General features: G+C 33.6%; 1 protein-coding gene across 1 annotated transcript in view; it reads left to right on the top strand.

Moving 5' to 3' along the window:
• The first annotated feature begins 241 nt into the window (after window positions 1-241).
• Klp64D (kinesin-like protein 64D) overlaps window positions 242-18,554 on the top strand; it is a 153,362-nt gene continuing 135,049 nt past the window's right edge. Inside the window, exons 1-2 of the mRNA XM_089713024.1 lie at window positions 242-410; window positions 677-886. Coding sequence (XP_089569150.1) covers window positions 405-410; window positions 677-886 — 216 coding nt within the window. The 5' untranslated portion in view covers window positions 242-404. The remainder of the gene's footprint in view (window positions 411-676; window positions 887-18,554) is intronic.

The following is an 18,554-nucleotide window of genomic DNA, read 5'->3' as shown; positions in this document are numbered from 1 at the left end:
GTGAGGAGAGATTCTGCCAATTTATAAATTTTGTTTGGATTTTACAGCTAGACATTTTGTATATAATTATTATTGTTTTATTTGAGTATCCCCTACTATTATTAAGTATCATATAATCTAAACCTATTATAAAACTATTTATTTTCTCTATTAAATTTAAATTAGAAATTATTGCCATATACAAAAGACGCTATTAAGGCAACACCTATAAATTAACTGTCATAAGTCATTTCAATTTCATTTTCGTTAGCAAGCAGCGAGGGCAGTGCGAACAAATCGAGGGCCCAAAGAAAAGTAGGTCGACAGTATTGATTTTACTCAATATTCGACAAACAAAGACGTCACTGCTTCAGTGCGATTATAAACACTCTGGTGCGTGAATCAACTGAGGAACAACGTGCAAAATGCCTGTAAGTGCCATTACTATTCTTATCATGTGATTTCCGGGCTACGATTTCGTAATTCACCATTTCCTCAGCCACATTGCTGCAATGGGAGCGTATTCCAATTGGAATTAACGAATTCGATTACGTAGCCAAACTTTTACTTGCAACAGTATCGTTTCCGCGTGACTCATAAGGGATTTATGTCAGGGTCATGTAACTACGCATATTGCGCGGCACGTGTGTGGAAAATGGAAATCTTGTTAATTTTTTTTTCTAATTTCCGCGGCTAGGATGCGGAGTTGGGCGGGACGGTCGAGAATGTTCGGGTGGTTGTGCGCCTGCGTCCGATGGATTCGAGGGAAAAAATCGACGGATCGTACAACTGCGTATCAGTTGACACGGTGAATAATACCATAGCAGTCACGAGGACGAATGTATCGCCGCCAGAGCCGCCGCGCATTTACGCTTATGATGCAGTCTTCGATAGCAACACTAGTCAGGTAAGGAAATAACCTTATATTGAGATATGACGTAATTCTGCAGCAAATCCATTTCCTGTTTAGGTTAAATTATCGTTTCAATGTTCCAAATTATAATTTGGAATCTTGTATGGTCATCATTCTGTATGATGTTTTCTAATTGAAAATAACTACATTGCATTTTTTCCTCATCAATTTTAAAAGATGACATCACCTGCATAAGTACATACTACATTAGGTTGCCATATAATTATAAGTACCTTCTACTATAGCTATGTATAGGTGTTTCTTTCACAAATTACAGTATTTATAATTATTTTACTTTAACAAGAATGTAAATTAACTGCCCTCGAAGTGACCTAATTAGATAAATGTGTATTATTTAAAAAAATTAACAGTTCATAGATTACTACATAGTACATATTATATTATAGCAATGTAACAAACTACTATAAAAAGGTATTGATAGACAGACAGACGGACAACAAAATTATTGTGTAAGTGTTCCTTTTTTTGTTGAAGTTTGGAACCCTAAAAATTATAAAAATATTAAATACTAGCGGTCCGCCCCGGCTTCGCCCGTGGTACTACATATTTAGGTTTTCTCTACATAAAAACCATCCTCGTAGTTACTTCAAGGAATATAATAAAAAAAGAATTATCGAAATCGGTTCAGCCGTTCTCGAGTTATGCCCATACCAACACATTTTGCGATTCATTTTTATATATAAGAGAAGAAGATATAATGCAAGATTAACATTTAAATAATTAAACCTATAGCTACAAAAAATTGATTTAATTTTGTTTCTTTCTTATCAAAGCCTTACTTAATCAATCTGCTTTTAAATACAATATTGTCAAATGCAATTTCCAAGTCCACTTTAAAGATTGCTTCAAAGATTTCAAAGTGACTATAAATAAATAAATATTCGGGACAATTTTCACACACGGCACAATCTGATCCCATACTAAGCTTTTGCTTGTGTTATGGAAACCAGATGGCTGATAAACATACATATATAATTATATAGATAACTAGCGGTCCGCCACGGCTTCGCCTGTGGTACATATGAAAAATAGATGCTGGCCGATTCTCAGACTTACCCGATATGCACAGAAAATTTCATGAGAATCGGTCCACCCGTTTTGGAGGAGTATGCAGACTAACATTGTGACACGAGAATTTTATATATAAGAAGATTAACACCCAGACACGGAGCAAACATCTATGTTCATCACACAAAAGTTTTCCCCGGGTGGGAATCGAACCCACAACCAGTGGCTCGGAAGGTAGGGTTGCTACCAACCAAGCCAACCAGTCAGACTATAATGATATAACTTTTAATATTTTAAACTGCACATGCGAAATATCATTCAGTCTCCTTTTTTTATTTAAAAAGCAGCTATACAAAGTAGAAGCTAAACATTATTTAATATCATGTATAATAAAAATAATAACTCATGCATTTGAGTAAAAAATGTGTGCATGTACTAGTGTACACACGTAAGAAGTGAAACTTCTTTATGACCTTATTTTTCAAAAAATAATTTACTATATGCAACTTTACAGAAATACGTCGAATCACGCGTGGTAGGGATAAGGGGGCAGACTGAAAATCAGCGCTGTTCAGGTGTTAAAGCCCGACAGCATGGCTGAGCCTGACTCGATTGCCATGTAAACTATTGTATATTTTTTTTAGTAATATAAGTAGTTATTAAGTGTGTGTAACATGTGGCATTAAATATTTTTTCTTTCTTTCTTTCGTAAGAAAAAGATGGCGCGTAGCGGAAAAATATCACGCGTAACGAAAAAATGTTACACTAAATTTTTTTCCAACCCCGATAAAGAAGTTTCACTTCAAAAATGCATATAGGAAGATATAATATTGCATTTTGTAATGCTCTTTCATAATTTCATCACAAAAGTCGCTATAAAAACTAAGATTTATCCGTCATGCTTTCTTGATAAAAATTTATTTAAAAAAAAGTCACAGATTTTTTGAAAAAATGTTTTCAAAAGAGTCACAGATTAATTATTTAATTTTCTAACAAGTCAAGTGGAAATATTCCTTTTTCTCTTTTCTTCTTTTACAAAAATTAACCAAAATGAATTATTATTAATTAGATTTCCGCCCGCGGCTTCGCCCGTGTTTTCAAAGGAAAAACCGCATAGTTTTCGTTCCCGTGGGATTTCCGGGATTTTATATATACACTAGCTGCTCCGCGTGGTTTCACCCCCGTGGCTCCACTCCTGTTGCCCGTAGCGTGATGAAATATAGCCTATAACCTTCCTCGATAAATGGGCTATGTAACACTGAAAGAATTTTTCAAATCGGACCAGTAGTTCCCGAGATTAGTGCGTTCAAACAAGCAAACAAACTCTTCAGCTTTATAATATTAGTATAGATATAAAAAAGAAATACATTATAAGAACCTTTGTTCCACATAATTATCAGAAATATTTCAACATGTGTGAAACTGTTTTATCTAATCACAACGATTATCTTCGATGTTGATAATTCACGCCGCAAGTACGGGAAATAGGTTAGGTTATAATATAATTTTAAACACGAACCATAGATATAGATACAAGTAGACTAGATACGGCATGGAATAGCGTGCCGAAAGGTGGTGCTATGCACTCACTTGTCGTAACGTCATTCGTAGTTCAGCCCTTGTGGTGGAAGGTTGTTCGCGTATTTACGGTTTACTAATACTTATTATTATACTATTGTTGTTGTGTACTATGATTGAGCACGGTTTTCAACGGACTAATAATTGGAGGTCATCGAAATTCGGCATTGCGACAGTCGATGTTGCAATGGAAGTTTTTATGTCGTTTTTTAGGTAGTGTTTTGGTGAATATAGTTGTTTTAAAATTATCTTCGCGATAACCCTTAAATATACGATTTATATAACTAGCTTTCCGCCCGAGGTTTCGCCCGCTTTGTCTAAAACCTAAAAAATTATATACTAAAACCTTTCTCTTGAATCACTCTATCTAATAAAAGAACTGCATCAATGACGGTAGCGTTGTTTTAATTATAAGCATACCTACAAGTGGACATAGGGACCGAGTAATCGACTTTGTTTTATACTAGTGATGATAGCAAAAACATTATTTATGCATATTTTATTAAATAGTAAATCGTTGTAGGTACGAATAATTGAGATTATTTTTCCGACCCAAATATCAACCAATAGAATTGCACTTTGCACAATTGCATACTGATAATTTTTTGAAAATTTTCTCTGGTCGTTGACGTCAAACTGACAGGTTCAATTCAATTGTGAAATTATTGGCCGACATTTGGGACGGAAAAATAATCTCCCGAATACCACACGAGCTTCAAAATTATCTGACATTTCCCTCAAGGTTCCCTGCAAACAAATAAAGTCGTCAAGTTTTTCAGGAAAAATCACTCGCGCTTCGCGCTCGTGATTTTTTAACCTTGACGAAAAACTTGACTCCTTCATTTGTTTGCAACGAACCTATCGGAAAATACCCGATAATTTTGAAGCTCTTGTGGTAAGTGAATATTTCAGATAAACAAGTGATAATATTAAGATGATAATAAATAAATTTTAATTAATTAGCATTAAAATGAATCGTGCTAGTAAAAACTAAATCAAATAGGAGGAAGTTAACATAATAGTAACAGAAATATGACCTACTCTCTCATAGCTATATCTGTGTTAAACATAACTTAAAAATTTTAATTATACTGCTTCGATATTTACGCGTCTTATTATAATTATAAATTTTCATCTCGATTTTTAAAGATCGAATACTACTACTTATACTTTTAAAAAGTTACATTCAACACAAAATAATATTTATAAAATTACCTACGACATCTCTTGAGTATGCTCAAATCATAATAAGTTTTGGGCTACTGTTGGTTTTTAATTATTAAAAATAATGCTACTTGAAATTTATTAGGATATATACTTATTAATATTCTTGGCACGATTTCCTTTCCTTCCTCTGAAATCCCTTTTTTCGTATCCTTTCATATTCCTTTCCTATATTGTAAAGGTACAAAATATATTTGTATTGCTCTCCTATTTATTAAGTCTCATAGAAAATCCAGAGTCAAGAAAAAAGAAGAACCATACAGAAGAAGAACAAATGCTACTTTCCCGCCATTCGTCCGGATTGACGTTGTCTACCGTCAGTCTTGTCGAATGGTGGGTAGGTTGTGTTTACAATCTGTACGAAGAAAAAACGAAGAACCATAGACAGCATGTATATATCTTTGTGACTCGATTTGGCAACTTTGTTTTAATTAGATTCAGAAATTTATGATCGAACAAAAACCTGTTTCTTATTTATCGATAATTTTACAATTATATGCAATCAAGTCCTATTTATTTACATTATTTTGTTAAATTTATCATCTCCAAAAATAAATTCTGACATATTGATCAATGAACAATGTTACTTTATATGTATTTAGTAATTACATTATTTTTTTTAATATTTTACACAAGGACAATGATTTGATTTGTTAAAAATAACAATGTTGCCGGTCAATCGAGTCATAGACTATAAACACCCATAGACTACCAACATAACAGCAAACTGCGTGACGTTCTTTATGCATCTTGCACGTCCTCTGACGGTGCAAGGGGGCGGTAATGCTCATGCATCGTGAATGTTGCGCATTTAATCATCTGTGAAGACCATCGACTAAATAGTCTATGAATTGAGGGTGTTTTGATTTTGAATTTTTTTGGCGTGTGTATTGTATCTTATTGTAAAATGTATTGTGCGTATTTGCTTTGCAAATGTGTACCTATTTTAGCAATGTTTTTGAAATGAAACTCCTTTTTCGTTACGCGTGACATTTTTCCGTTACGCGCCATCTTTTTCTTATCCCTACCACGCGTGATTCGACGTATTTCTGTAAACTTGCAAGTAAATTATTTTTTGAAAAATAAGGTCATAAAGAAGTCTCACTTCTTCGTACACTAGTACACGCACACATTTTTTATTTTTATTTATGTAATGTTATATCTGTTATCTTTATGTTATAAATGTATATTTTATTGATGTATATTGTCTACATATTATAAAAAAAAAATTGAAAACTTATATTGAAATATGTATCTGTATTATAAAATATAAAGTAATGTTCTTATTATATATTTCAAATATTAAACCAATTCTATTTATTATATTATTCATGTGCCTAAACACTTCCTACCTCATTTATCTTTTGTCAGATAATTGATTGTTAGATCAATTATTATTAATCGATGGTTGCCATTTTTTGCCATTGCTCATCCATAAGCTTTGTCTTCAAAATTTACCTTATTAATAAAATAAGATTAAAATCTAAATATACTGTTAAATCTTTCCCATTTTAAAAAGCATCGTTACAGTTCGCAACTTCTCTGTAATGAAATTGCAAATAACCCTAAAAATACAACATTTAAGGCTAGTAAACTATGATGTTTACCTTTTAAGCGCATAATATTTGTAAAACATTTTTATCGCTGAAATAAGGACTAACGAAAAGAGTAAAGATATGCAATATAACTCCTAATTTTTATTAATACTTCAAATTTTCGATTCAGTACATTAAAACAGGGCAATACCGTCATGGAGTAAGGCGACGATTTTGGTATCTTTAAATCTTGCCAAAGAAGTTTCACTTCTGACACGTGTGCTCAGCACACACGCTCTTCTTTAGTTAAGTTGTATGTATGCTAGTCCGGACCAAAATCTAACTTTGTACAAAACCTATTGAATGATTTGGATGAAATCTTATATATAAAAATGAATCGTAAAATGTGTTGGTAAGCGCATAACTCGAGAACGGCTGAACCGATTTCGATCATTCTTTTTTTATTATATTCCTTGAAGTACGAGGATGGTTTTTATGTAGAGAAAACGTAAATATTATGTACCACGGGCGAAGCCGGGGCGGACCGCTAGTCTTATATATAAAAATGAATCGCAAAATGTGTTGGTAAGCGCATAACTCGAGAACGGCTGAACCGATTTAAATAATTCTTTTTTTATTATATTCCTTGAAGTACGAGGATGGTTTTTATGTAGAGAAAATGTAAATATGTACCACGGGCGAAGCCGGGGCGGACCGCTAGTCTTATATATAAAAATGAATCGCAAAATGTGTTGGTAAGCGCATAACTCGAGAACGGCTGAACCGATTTCGATAATTCTTTTTTTTATTATATTCCTTGAAGTACGAGGATGGTTTTTATGTAGAGAAAACGTAAATATGTACCACGGGCGAAGCCGGGGCGGACCGCTAGTTTAGAATGTAAATATTACCTAGTTGAAGACTCAGACTCAAACAGTCTAAACTCTTTGTGAATGTAGTGTTCATCTGTAATAGTTGTGCATAATAATGTGTAAATCCTATGTTACTGTTTTACGTGAATGATACATATGTAACAACTGGTGATGAACCTTTTTAATAAATAAAATAAAATTAAAAAAAAGGTAATAGTCTGTTAAAAAAATCGACCATATAGAAAAAGGAAAAGAATTGAATTTGTCCACGAGCAAAAAACAAGGCACATCTAGTAAGTTTCTATTTGGCATACGACTTGGCGCCTCAAATGATAGTTTCATGTTACTAATGTAGGCCAGGGTCGCCATACTAAAGTTAAAAATAGAGAAATGTTCAGAGTTCCTATGAATTAGAGGCTAAATATTATGTAGAACTAAATGTGCCGCGCGGTTTCACCTGCAGATAAAGCAAAAAGTTCTTTGACATGTTATAAATAAATAAATAAATAATAAAAACTTTATTGACATAAAGAAATAGGTACAGCTTATATTTGAATCCATAGGCTCCTGAATTAGTTAAATACTGTGTCTCAGGAGCCAGTGGCTTCTCCCATTAAATTCTTAACAGTATACCTACGTTATACATACTAATATTATAAATGCGAAAGTAACTCTGTCTGTCTGTCTGTCTGTTATCTACTCAATCACGCCTAAACTACTGAACCAATTTGCATGAAATTTGGTATGGAGATGTTTTGATACCCGAGAAAGGACATAGGCTACCTTTTATTGCGAAATATGTACCACGGGCGAAGCCGGGGCAGACCTCTAGTACAAAATAAAATTTAAAAAATTACAAGTAAAGGTGGAAAGCGCTTTAATGTTTGTGTGTGTATGTGTTAGTGTGAGTGTGAGTATGTGTGTGTGGGTAGGTGTAGTTATGATTATGCACTTATTATTAACTTGTAATACTGACATAGATACTGCTTTCCAAATCGGTGGTAAATGTTAAAAATATGTTATGACGATTCAAAAATTCTTCTACTAGTCTAATTGAATAAATAAATGTTTGAGTTGGAAAAAATGTGAATGCCTGTATCCCCAAATGGGGTATGGGGCAGATGCATTATGCAAGCTGTTTCACTATGTAATCGCTTTTCTTTACGGACAAGAAGGTGATCAGCCTCCTGTGTCCTATTTATTCTCGAATATTCGTGGATATAACTTCATCGCTTATGTTCCCATTGTAATGATTATTTTTGTTGAAAAATTGGTTATTTCAACCTTGATACATAAGATAAAGGCATCATTTTCTCTTAGCTTTTTATTTTAGTATTTATAAATTACTACGGTTTATAAAGGCTCAATTCGATCTGATGATGTACCCGAAACAGTGACTAGGGAAGAAGTGACGCAGTTACAGTTAGTTACCTTGTTGGGGCTTGATTCATTTGTATTTACTAGCTGTGCTCCGCAGTTTTACCCGCAGTGCTCCGCTCCTGTTGGTCTTAGCGAGATGATATATAGCCTATAGCCTTATATGGGCCCCATTTATCGAGGAAATGGGCTATCTAACACCGAAATATTTTTTCAAATTGGACCAGTAGTTCCCGAGATTAGCGTGTTCAAACAAACAAACTCGTCGGCTTTATAATATTAGTACAGATATACGTCCCATCTAGATGGGTTGTGAATGTCTTTAGGGGTATCTGTTCTTAGTTTCGTTTTAATTACCTATGACGTCACAAAATGGCGCAGAATCAATCACATTCTTTGTAATTATCGAAATGGTTATTAATTTAAAATAATTATTAAACCAACTGGCTACTTCTTGACAGAAGATTCAATCTTAAAGATTGAATCGGATTATTCTTTAGCTAAAAGATTCATTTAAGTCTATTACCTACCTGCACCATAATTTTTTATATGTATACGGCGCGAGCATAGCTAGTTATAAATAAACCTAATATTATTTAATCCCCATGCCCATGACCAAGCCAGAATGCTTCAGTATGCGTATAGAATCTGTTAAAAATATACATTTATGAGTACTAGCGTCCATCAAATAAAATGATATAATTTTAATCGGTTCAGTAGTTCTTGAGATTAGCGCGTTCAAACAAACACTTCAGCTTCATATTATTATTTATTTGTGTTAAGAGTTTGTTTCCTTCAACGCGCTAATTTCAGGAAACACGGGTCCGGAATAAAAATAGGTTTCACTGTCAGTTAGATAGTCCATTTCTCCTGGCTACCATCACGCTAAGACCAATAAGAGCGGAGCAATGCGGGTAAAACTGTGGGCGCAGCTAATAGATAACAAATTTTGACCACGTATAGTTTAATAGACAAAGGAAATTATAGAAAAAGTAAAACAGTAGGAACTTATTCTTGGTCGCGGAAGAATTCCAACCAATACCAGCGGCCCCATCATTAAAGGGGCTCGACGGAACACAGTGGGGTTTTAGTCGGTAAGAATCCGACATAACCCACGGCTCCTTCCCCGGGGGCCGTGGGTATCTTTGGAAGATTTCCCCACTTAAAAAAAAGGAACTTATTCTTAACTAATTGCATTTAACTCATAGAACGTTTCTTTGTCCATTTTAGTCCAGGGTAAAGAAAAATGGTCAGGATCTCCTGAATAGCTGTTTAACTTTCTATTAGTCAAAGAATTTTTATGATCGAATCAGTTCTTTCGAAGATTACCCCTTACAGACATGTAAAATTAGATGTCCTCTTTATAATGCAAATTAGAAGCTAATAGCAATAGAAAGAAGGTTAGTTTGTAGACTATTTTAGAATCTAGACGCTTTAATTCTTTGTTATATACCTAATTAAGGATAATATAGACACACATAAAAATGCTATATGTACTACTAAAGCTATTTTTGATAATGGTTCATAAATATACATAGTTCACAACAAAGGAACAAACATAACTACGTAAAACTAACTGCATACACCCTTCGACATAGCAACCTGACCAAAGTACATCCCAATGTCCATACTACATAAATAGAACTACAGTGCTCGATCAATACATGCAACGCGCACACCTACCGCGCGGCTCCGTCCTCGCCCTACTGACCTACTTGTACATTGTGAAGGCGGGAATTAGAATTAAAAAAAAAAGATTAAAATATAGTCTATACTCTATGGATTAGAACGACTTATGGAATGCAAGTCAGTTTGTTTATGGTTCGCGGTTTGATTTTGAATTTTGATGGAACGTTGTTTTTTTTTTCTTTTTATAGTATTATGGCAAAAGTGTAGGCAAAGGAAATGTATGTTTTTAGGAAAATGCTTATGGAATTTATTTGGAAAATTTTGATGGAAATTTCAAGAGATGAAGGTTAAGAAATAAGCTTTGTTCTCTATTGGATTAATAAAAATTCAAACATTAATTCATTAAGTTAGAGTTCCTTGAGAAGCCCTTTTCAAATTACATAATTTAGCATTTAGCACTATTTCAGAAAGCATTTTCTACAAAGAAGAGCCGGCAAGAAACTGTAAAGATAGAAAGTATTATGACCAAAGTACCTAAGAGATCTTTTATTTATGTTTCAACTAGCGGTCCGCCCCGGCTTCGCCCGTGGTACATGTTTACGTTTTCTCTACATAAGAACCATCCTCGTACTTCAAGGAATATAATAAAAAAATAATTATCGAAATCGGTTCAGCCGTTCTCGAGTTATGCGCTTACCAACACATTTTGCGATTCATTTCTATATATAAGACTAGCTTTCCGCCTGCGGCTTCGCCCGCGTTCCCGTGGGATTTCCTGTTGCTCAATGAAGATGCAGCTTTCTAATGGTGAAAGAATTTTTGAAATCGGTCCAGTAGTTTATGCGTGAAAACCATACATACATACATAATTACAAACCTTTCCTCTTTAAATTATTAGTATAGATATATATATATATATATATAATATTGACAACGATTGATATTTTATATATTTAAGTTATTGAAGATGCGACTACAATATAAAATTACATGAACTTTAATGTAAAAAGGAAGACAAATACATATCTTTTAGTATCATATGAATATTATTTTATTTCGAACTAGCTTCGCCCGCGACTCCGTCCGCGCGGATGTCGCTCTTCGCGTGGATGGTTTATTTCTCCATTTTGAGTAACTCTGACAATACCATCTTATAAATATCTATTGGACTGAAATACGGCTAGGCCTATAATAATACCCAACGTGTGTTCGCTGTTCTACAGAACAACGTCTATGGATAAAACTGAAAAATTAAGATTATTTTTTTTCTTCGTATTTTTTTCAGGATAAAAAGTAAGTATCCTATTTTACGCCCAGGATAATAAGGTATAATTATACCAAGTTTCATCGAAATCGAACCGTTAGTTTTCACGTGATGTCTTCACATACAGACAGACAGACAGACAGACAAAAATTTTTTAATCACATATTTGGGTTTGGTATCGATCCAGTAACACCCCCTGCTATTTATTTTTTCAATATTTTCAATGTACAGAATTGACCCTTCTACAGATTTATAATATGTATAGATTATCAAAGTGAATAAATCAAATTTGGACAAAAAATGTCTACACAATAGATATGGTTTTGAGGTTTGTAAATTGTAATACAGTGTTATATAATACATATATCATATTCATATAATTTAAAAGATGGAATGCTCTAGCGAACCACCATACACATATGACACACAGTGCTCTTACATCCTACGACCTACATATCATAAATGCGAAAGTTTGTGAGGATGCATGTTTGTTATTCTTTCACGTAAAAACTATTTGACCGATTACAAAGAAATTTAGTATGTAAAAGTAAGTAGCTGAAGACCCAGAATAAAACATAGGCTTTTATCCCGGAAATCCTACAGGAACGGGACCTATGCGGGTTTTTCTTTTAAAACGCAGGCGAAGCCGCGGTCACAAATCTAGTATTATCTAAATGAGAAATTTTGCAAAATTGATAACACTTTTAAAGAGCAATTATATAGTTTCTTGCCGGCTCTTCTATATAGAAACTGCTTACTGAATCACTAGTAGAAAAAAATGTGTGCGTGTACTAGTGTACACACGTAAGAAGTGAAACTTCTTTATGACCTTATTTTTCAAAAAATAATTTATTTTATGCAACTTTACAGAAATACGTCGAATAACGCGTGGTAGGGATAAGAAAAATATGGCGCGTAACGGAAAAATGTCACGCGTAACAAAAAAATGTTACACTAAATTTTTTTCCAACCCCGATAAAGAAGTTTCACTTCAAATATGCTCCAAGTTATAAGTTGAGGTTGCCTTACCTGGCCTTATTCTATCATATTAAAATTTAGGAACATAGTTAAAACATTTTGTTCCAGAAATCATTTCAATAATAATTAAATAACGTAGAGAAAAATGCTATATGAACAAGTAACTTAGTTCAGTGAAAATAGATGTCGCTATACGCTATTGAGTCGAGTTGAATCGCGCTAGTGAAATTTTTTGTTGTATACTGATATAATTTTTGAATGGAAAGAAAGAACGAAGCACTATGCCGAGATAAATTGTCAATTTTTGAAAAATCTGACAGTTAGTCAGATTTGTTTAAAATGTAGTGGAAGTTGATTATGATTATAATGACTCCGAAGCTGAAGGGAATAGGGATTATCATTTATCATACACGCCAAACTGAGAGAAAAAAGAGCCCGTCGTAGGTAGAAAGCATTTTGTAGAAAATAAACAATCCTGCTGGTTTTGTAACTATAATACTTTTGTACTTTTATTACAAACTAGCCACCCGCCCCGGCTTCGCACGGGTGCAATGGCGGCCGGCCGGTACCGCCGCAAACGCTACGTCCCGCAATTTTTAAATCTGTAATATCTTCGAAAATATTCACTTTAATCATACGGTGTAAGGGGCCATATAGATCTATATTAAATGAACAATGTATTCAAGGTATTTAATTCGTTAAGGATTAATGCTGTATTGGTTAAAATCGCTTAGAAAATTAACCATTATATTTTGTCGTAAAAAGTAAATGACAAAAAAAGTTATTGTGGGTTATCCATAAGAGATAGACAGATAGACATATAGGTACCATCGCGGACTTTTCTGTAGACCTTTTCAATGTGTACAATACTTAGTACATTATTTTGATAAAACGCGTAGCCTGCGTTTGCAATGTAAGCGGAAAAAATATAATTATTTACGACATCACATTAGAAACCTCAAAAATAACAGTACTTCTCCACTATTTAATGGATGTTATTATACATATAAACCTCCCTTTTAAATTACTCTATCTATTAAAAAAACCGCATCAAAATCCGTTTCGTAGTTTCAAAGATTTAAGCGTACAAAGGGACATAGGGACATAGGGACAGAGAAAGCGACTTTGTTTTATACTATTTAGTGAAGCTATTTTCTATCAAACATGACTAATAATAGATGCTCTAAAACAAAATGGTTCGTGAATGGATAAAAATATAAACCAAGTAGCTGTGCCGCGCAGAGCATAATAAAGAAGGCTATAAGCTCATTTGTTATTCTGATGACCTATATTACTGTAAAGTTTCATCGAAATATGTAGAGTAGATTTTTCGTGAACAAGTAACAAACATCCATACATCCTCACAAACTTTTACATCACTACATAGTATAAAACAAAATTGCTTTCTCTGCCCCTATGTATGCTTATAAAATTAAATCTTATTATTAAATCTTTAAAACTACGCAACGGATTTTAATGCGGTTTTTTTAATAGAAAGAGTGATTCTCGAGGAAGGTTTAAGTATATAATTTATGAGGGTTTAGACAAAGCAGGCGAAGCCTCGGACGGAAAGCTAGTAACCAATATTGCAGTAAAGTTCAAAAAACCGTCCAATAGATTTTTCGTGAAAGAGTAACAAACATCCATACATCCATCCATCCTCACAAACTTTCACATTAATTATAATATTAGTAGTCAGTAGGATAGGATAGTACGATTTTATACCGACCGAATTATAATAACTTTTAGTTGAACTTTCTTCTGTGAATATAAGGATACTAGCTAACCCAAGCAATAAGCAAGCTTGGTAAAGGTTTTATTTTTAACTCGCTTTCCGCCCGAGACTTCGCCCGCGTATTTAAAAGAAAACTCGCTTAGTTTCCGTTGGCGAGAGTTTTCCGGGATAAAAGCTATCCTATATCAGTGTCTAATATAAATTTCACCCAAATCGGTTCAGTTGTTTAGGCGTGAAAAAGAGACGGGACAGACAGACGAAGAAACCGAGTTACTTTCACATTTATAATATCATTCCATTCTTGAATTCCATTCCATTTTTGAAAAAAAAGAAATTTAAAGATTTCCGAAAATTCGTTTGTCATGGCCGGAAATCGAACTGAATATGATCTGTTAAAATTACACCCTGTATGGTCTAAGATCCGAAAATAGGTCGACCTGTACCGGCGTGATAATAGAATGAGACCAATTTTATAATAAACTAGCGGTCCGCCCCGGCTTCGCCCGTGGTACATGTTTACGTTTTCTCACATAAGAACCATCCTCGTACTTCTACAAGGAATATAATAAAAAAGAATTATCGAAATCGGTTCAGCCGTTCTCGAGTTATGCGCTTACCAACACATTTTGCGATTCATTTTTATATATAAAGATGTAGTCTATTAAAAAATCTATTAAAGATGGGTTTACTGAAAAAATCCTGGACAGGATATTTTTAGTTAATTATTAAAAAATCTTTTTATTTTTTTAATTATGCAGTGTTGAGACAATAAACAATTTTGTTATAAAACAACGCTCATGTCGATTTATATTTTTTTTCTATCATCCCATCAAGTGAAAGTAACTGGTACGGACATGCCTGTTTATACCTGCCAAGTGCCAACCTAGCAGTTTGTCCAGGTAAATATTAGAAAACCCTATGACTGCACATTCTGTAGGTTTCATACTTCAAAGTTCAAGTCTATTATAATTTTTTTTATTATCTTGATAAGTACGGCAATTAATTAAAAAAATATATTTTTGAAAAAATAATCAAAATGTCCTGTCCAGGATTTTTTCAGTCAACCCATCTTTAATAGATTTTTTTAATAGACTACATTTATTATAAAATTGGTCTCATTCTATTATCACGCCGGTACAGGTCGACCTATATTCGGATCTTAGACCAGTACATTTATTGCATCAATCATAATTCAATCGTAATTAAATCAGCTGAAGAAGTTGTTTGTATGAACGCGCTATACTCAGGAACTACTGATCCGATTTGAAAAATTATTTCAGTGTTAGATACAGAAGCGTAGCGTGCCTTGGCGGGGCCCCGTATAAAATTTGTTTGGGGGCCCTTAGGAAGGGTAAAGATTTCTCACAAAAGAAAAAGAAAATGTTTGCATAAAATTAAAAGAAATATATTTTATTCATCATAACTAATTATCTATCTGTCACTTATTCCAAAATTTTTACAAACAATTCAAATTGAATATACACACAGGAGGCCAGAAAATTATTGCTTTTTTTTTTACTTTTGTCATTTCTGGAAAAAAAAGTTGGGAAGTTTTTAGTAATTTTTGCTTACGCAAGTTGGGGGCCCCCTTGGCGCGGGGGCCCCGTATAATTGATACGGCTGATACGGCGGTAGCTACGCCCCTGGTTAGATAGCCCGTTTATCGAGGAAGGCTATAGGTATATCATCACGCTAAGACCAACAGGAGCGGAGCAATGCGGGCAAAACCGCGGGGCACAGCTAGTATTGAATTATACTAGTTGTGCTGCCTGTGTCTATAGCCTTCCTCGATAAATGGACTATCTAACACCGAATGACCGAAATAATTTTTCAAATCGGCCCAGTAGTTCTTGATATTAACGCGTTCAAACAAACAAACTCTTCAGCTTTATAATACATATTAGTTTATCTAGCATGCTAAAAACAGCTGTTAAAATGCATCAATGTTCTTACGTCAAATAATTTTCATAAGTAGTTACGTGCCGCAGCTATTAAGGGCTTGGTCTAGTAGTGCAAACAAATGCATCCTGTCATCCTATATGTAAATAATACAAATGTACTAAGGGAAAATTGCTCCACTTAATTTTTAAAAATTAAATCATTCGTATGCATAATTTAATATTCGTAATAAGTACCAAAAATGACAATTTGAAACAATTTTCGTGAAAATTACACCGGGTGATTTTTTTTTATCAGTACACAAAATTTGCGAATACTTTCTATTGATATCTTAACTTCATGTTTATATAACTGATCAACTTTTACAAAGAAATTTGGACGAAATATAAAAAAAAATAAGCTTTCCATACAAAATGCAGAACTCTATACATTTTTTTCGACCTAAGTTTCTTAGTGAAAGTTGTTCAGTTTAACTAATAAAACGGATAAACAAATTTTGTATATAATAAAAAAATGTAATGTTTGTGTTAAATGAAAACAAAAGATATTTATTTCTGACTAGCTTCCGCCCGCGACTCCGTCCGCGCGGATGTCAGTCTTCGCGTCTTCTACAGATTTATTATATTATGTGTAATATATAGATTTATATTGATAAACCTAATAAATCTTTTGCTAGCATTCTGATGCTTTATCGGTTGCACTGGATTTATCTCTTTTTTTTCAATCGCTTGAATGATATAGGATGGGTCCTTGATGGGCATCGAATGCTGAAGTCTCGAATCAATCAATTCTGACAGTAGGCAATTTATGTAAAATCTTGATAATGGTCCATCATTTTATTTTGCCTAAACGTTACATACTTTTTTATATATTACTAGCAGTCCGCCCCGGCTTCGCCCGTGGTACATATTTACGTTTTCTCTACGTAATAACCATCCTCGTACTTCAAGGAATATAATAAAAAAAGAATTATCGAAATCGGTTCAGCCGTTCTCGAGTTATGCGCTTACCAACACATTTTGCGATTCATTTTTATATATAAGAAGATATTTTTAACGAATTATTCACTCCAGTCCAAACAGCAAATAAGCAGACTTCTGCTTCTGCAACGTTTAGTTGTCCCTGAATTTAGAAAAAATAGTCATGATTCTTATCTATGACAAAAGTGTTATTTTTTGCATTGTATTTCAAATATTATTTTTTTTTAACCGCATCTTCCGCATTCATGTCTTTTGCCGGAATTAGACATTTAACTTCTACTAGTCCCATTTTCCCTTTTTGATATGGGAGTGTATAAAGTAAATTTTTTAGATATTTCTCGTTATACTTTTAAAAAGTTATTATTGTCATTTTGCTCATTAGGTATCAGGATCAATTAGGATATCAGTTTTAAGTTTTTTGATACCTGCAATAATAACGTCATAATCGCCTGCACATACTTATCGATTACACCCTGTATACAATCCACCATCCACATTCATAATGTTTTCCTGTCCTCCTCTCCTTTACGCTGTTCACCGATACATTTGAAATGAGTAAATCTGCTACCACTGAAGGATGTTTCATTGTGATCAGCAAATTTTCACCACTGTTGTCGATTATTTGTTTTTCATTTTTAATCAGCAATTGGGAATCATCAGTTTTGTTTTTTGCAGATTGGTGATGTACCCTAACAATACGTCGAAAAGGGAGAGCATCAACGAATTATCGTTTTCGTCCTCTTTTTTTATTCTTCGCGTCTCTGTTACTTGTGTTTGTTTAGTTCTCAACACCCACTGAATTTTCTATGTTGTTGTGATCTTCCATTACATCTGCGTTTTGATGATGTGATGACAATCCATTCGTTTTAATATTGGTACTTAGAGTTGGTAGACTAAACTAGAAATGGCGGACTAAATTTGTCAGCGCGTCTGTAAGATCAGAATATAAAACCAACATCCTGTATTTAAGTTACAAAATTAATAATCAAACAACATGCCGCTACGTTGAAAATGACTAGAAGAAAAAATTAAAACACCTCGGATCAATTTTGGAGTAAACAAATCATTTTCCCCGTATGGGGATTTCCCCGGATGAACTTGGGAAGTTCAAGTTCTCAATACAAGTTTATATTATATTTCGTATTTCTCAAACGAAAAATAAACATTTTTGGAACTTCAAAAAAATTATATTATAAGAAAATTTATGAGCTTACTTTAGTTTTAAAGAAATATACATCCCTTTACTGACACCCCGTAAAATAAAGAAATTGTTGCCAATCGCCTTTGCAATCTATTTGGTTTCATTAACTTTATGTTCGAAGATAATTTTTTTTTCTAGTAGTTACAAGCGTATTTTTTTCGTTTATTTTCCATATCGAAATCAAATGTTTAAAAATACGAATATTTGCACAAAACTAAGATAAAAATAATCAATTAACAAAAATATTAAATTTAATGAAGTAGAGCAACTTTCACTTCGGTATGAAGGAAAATCGAGCGTAGAGCACACGTCAGAACGCTCCGGCCCAAGGAGCGCGACTGAAGAAATTCGCTAGGATTTT

This window comes from Colias philodice, chromosome 29 (assembly GCF_061535455.1).
Source record: "Colias philodice isolate Cphi_HAF_F1 chromosome 29, ilColPhil1 Martin Lab GWU primary, whole genome shotgun sequence".
Taxonomy (NCBI): Eukaryota; Metazoa; Arthropoda; class Insecta; order Lepidoptera; family Pieridae; genus Colias; species Colias philodice.
This window is presented reverse-complemented; position numbering and strand designations above follow the sequence as displayed.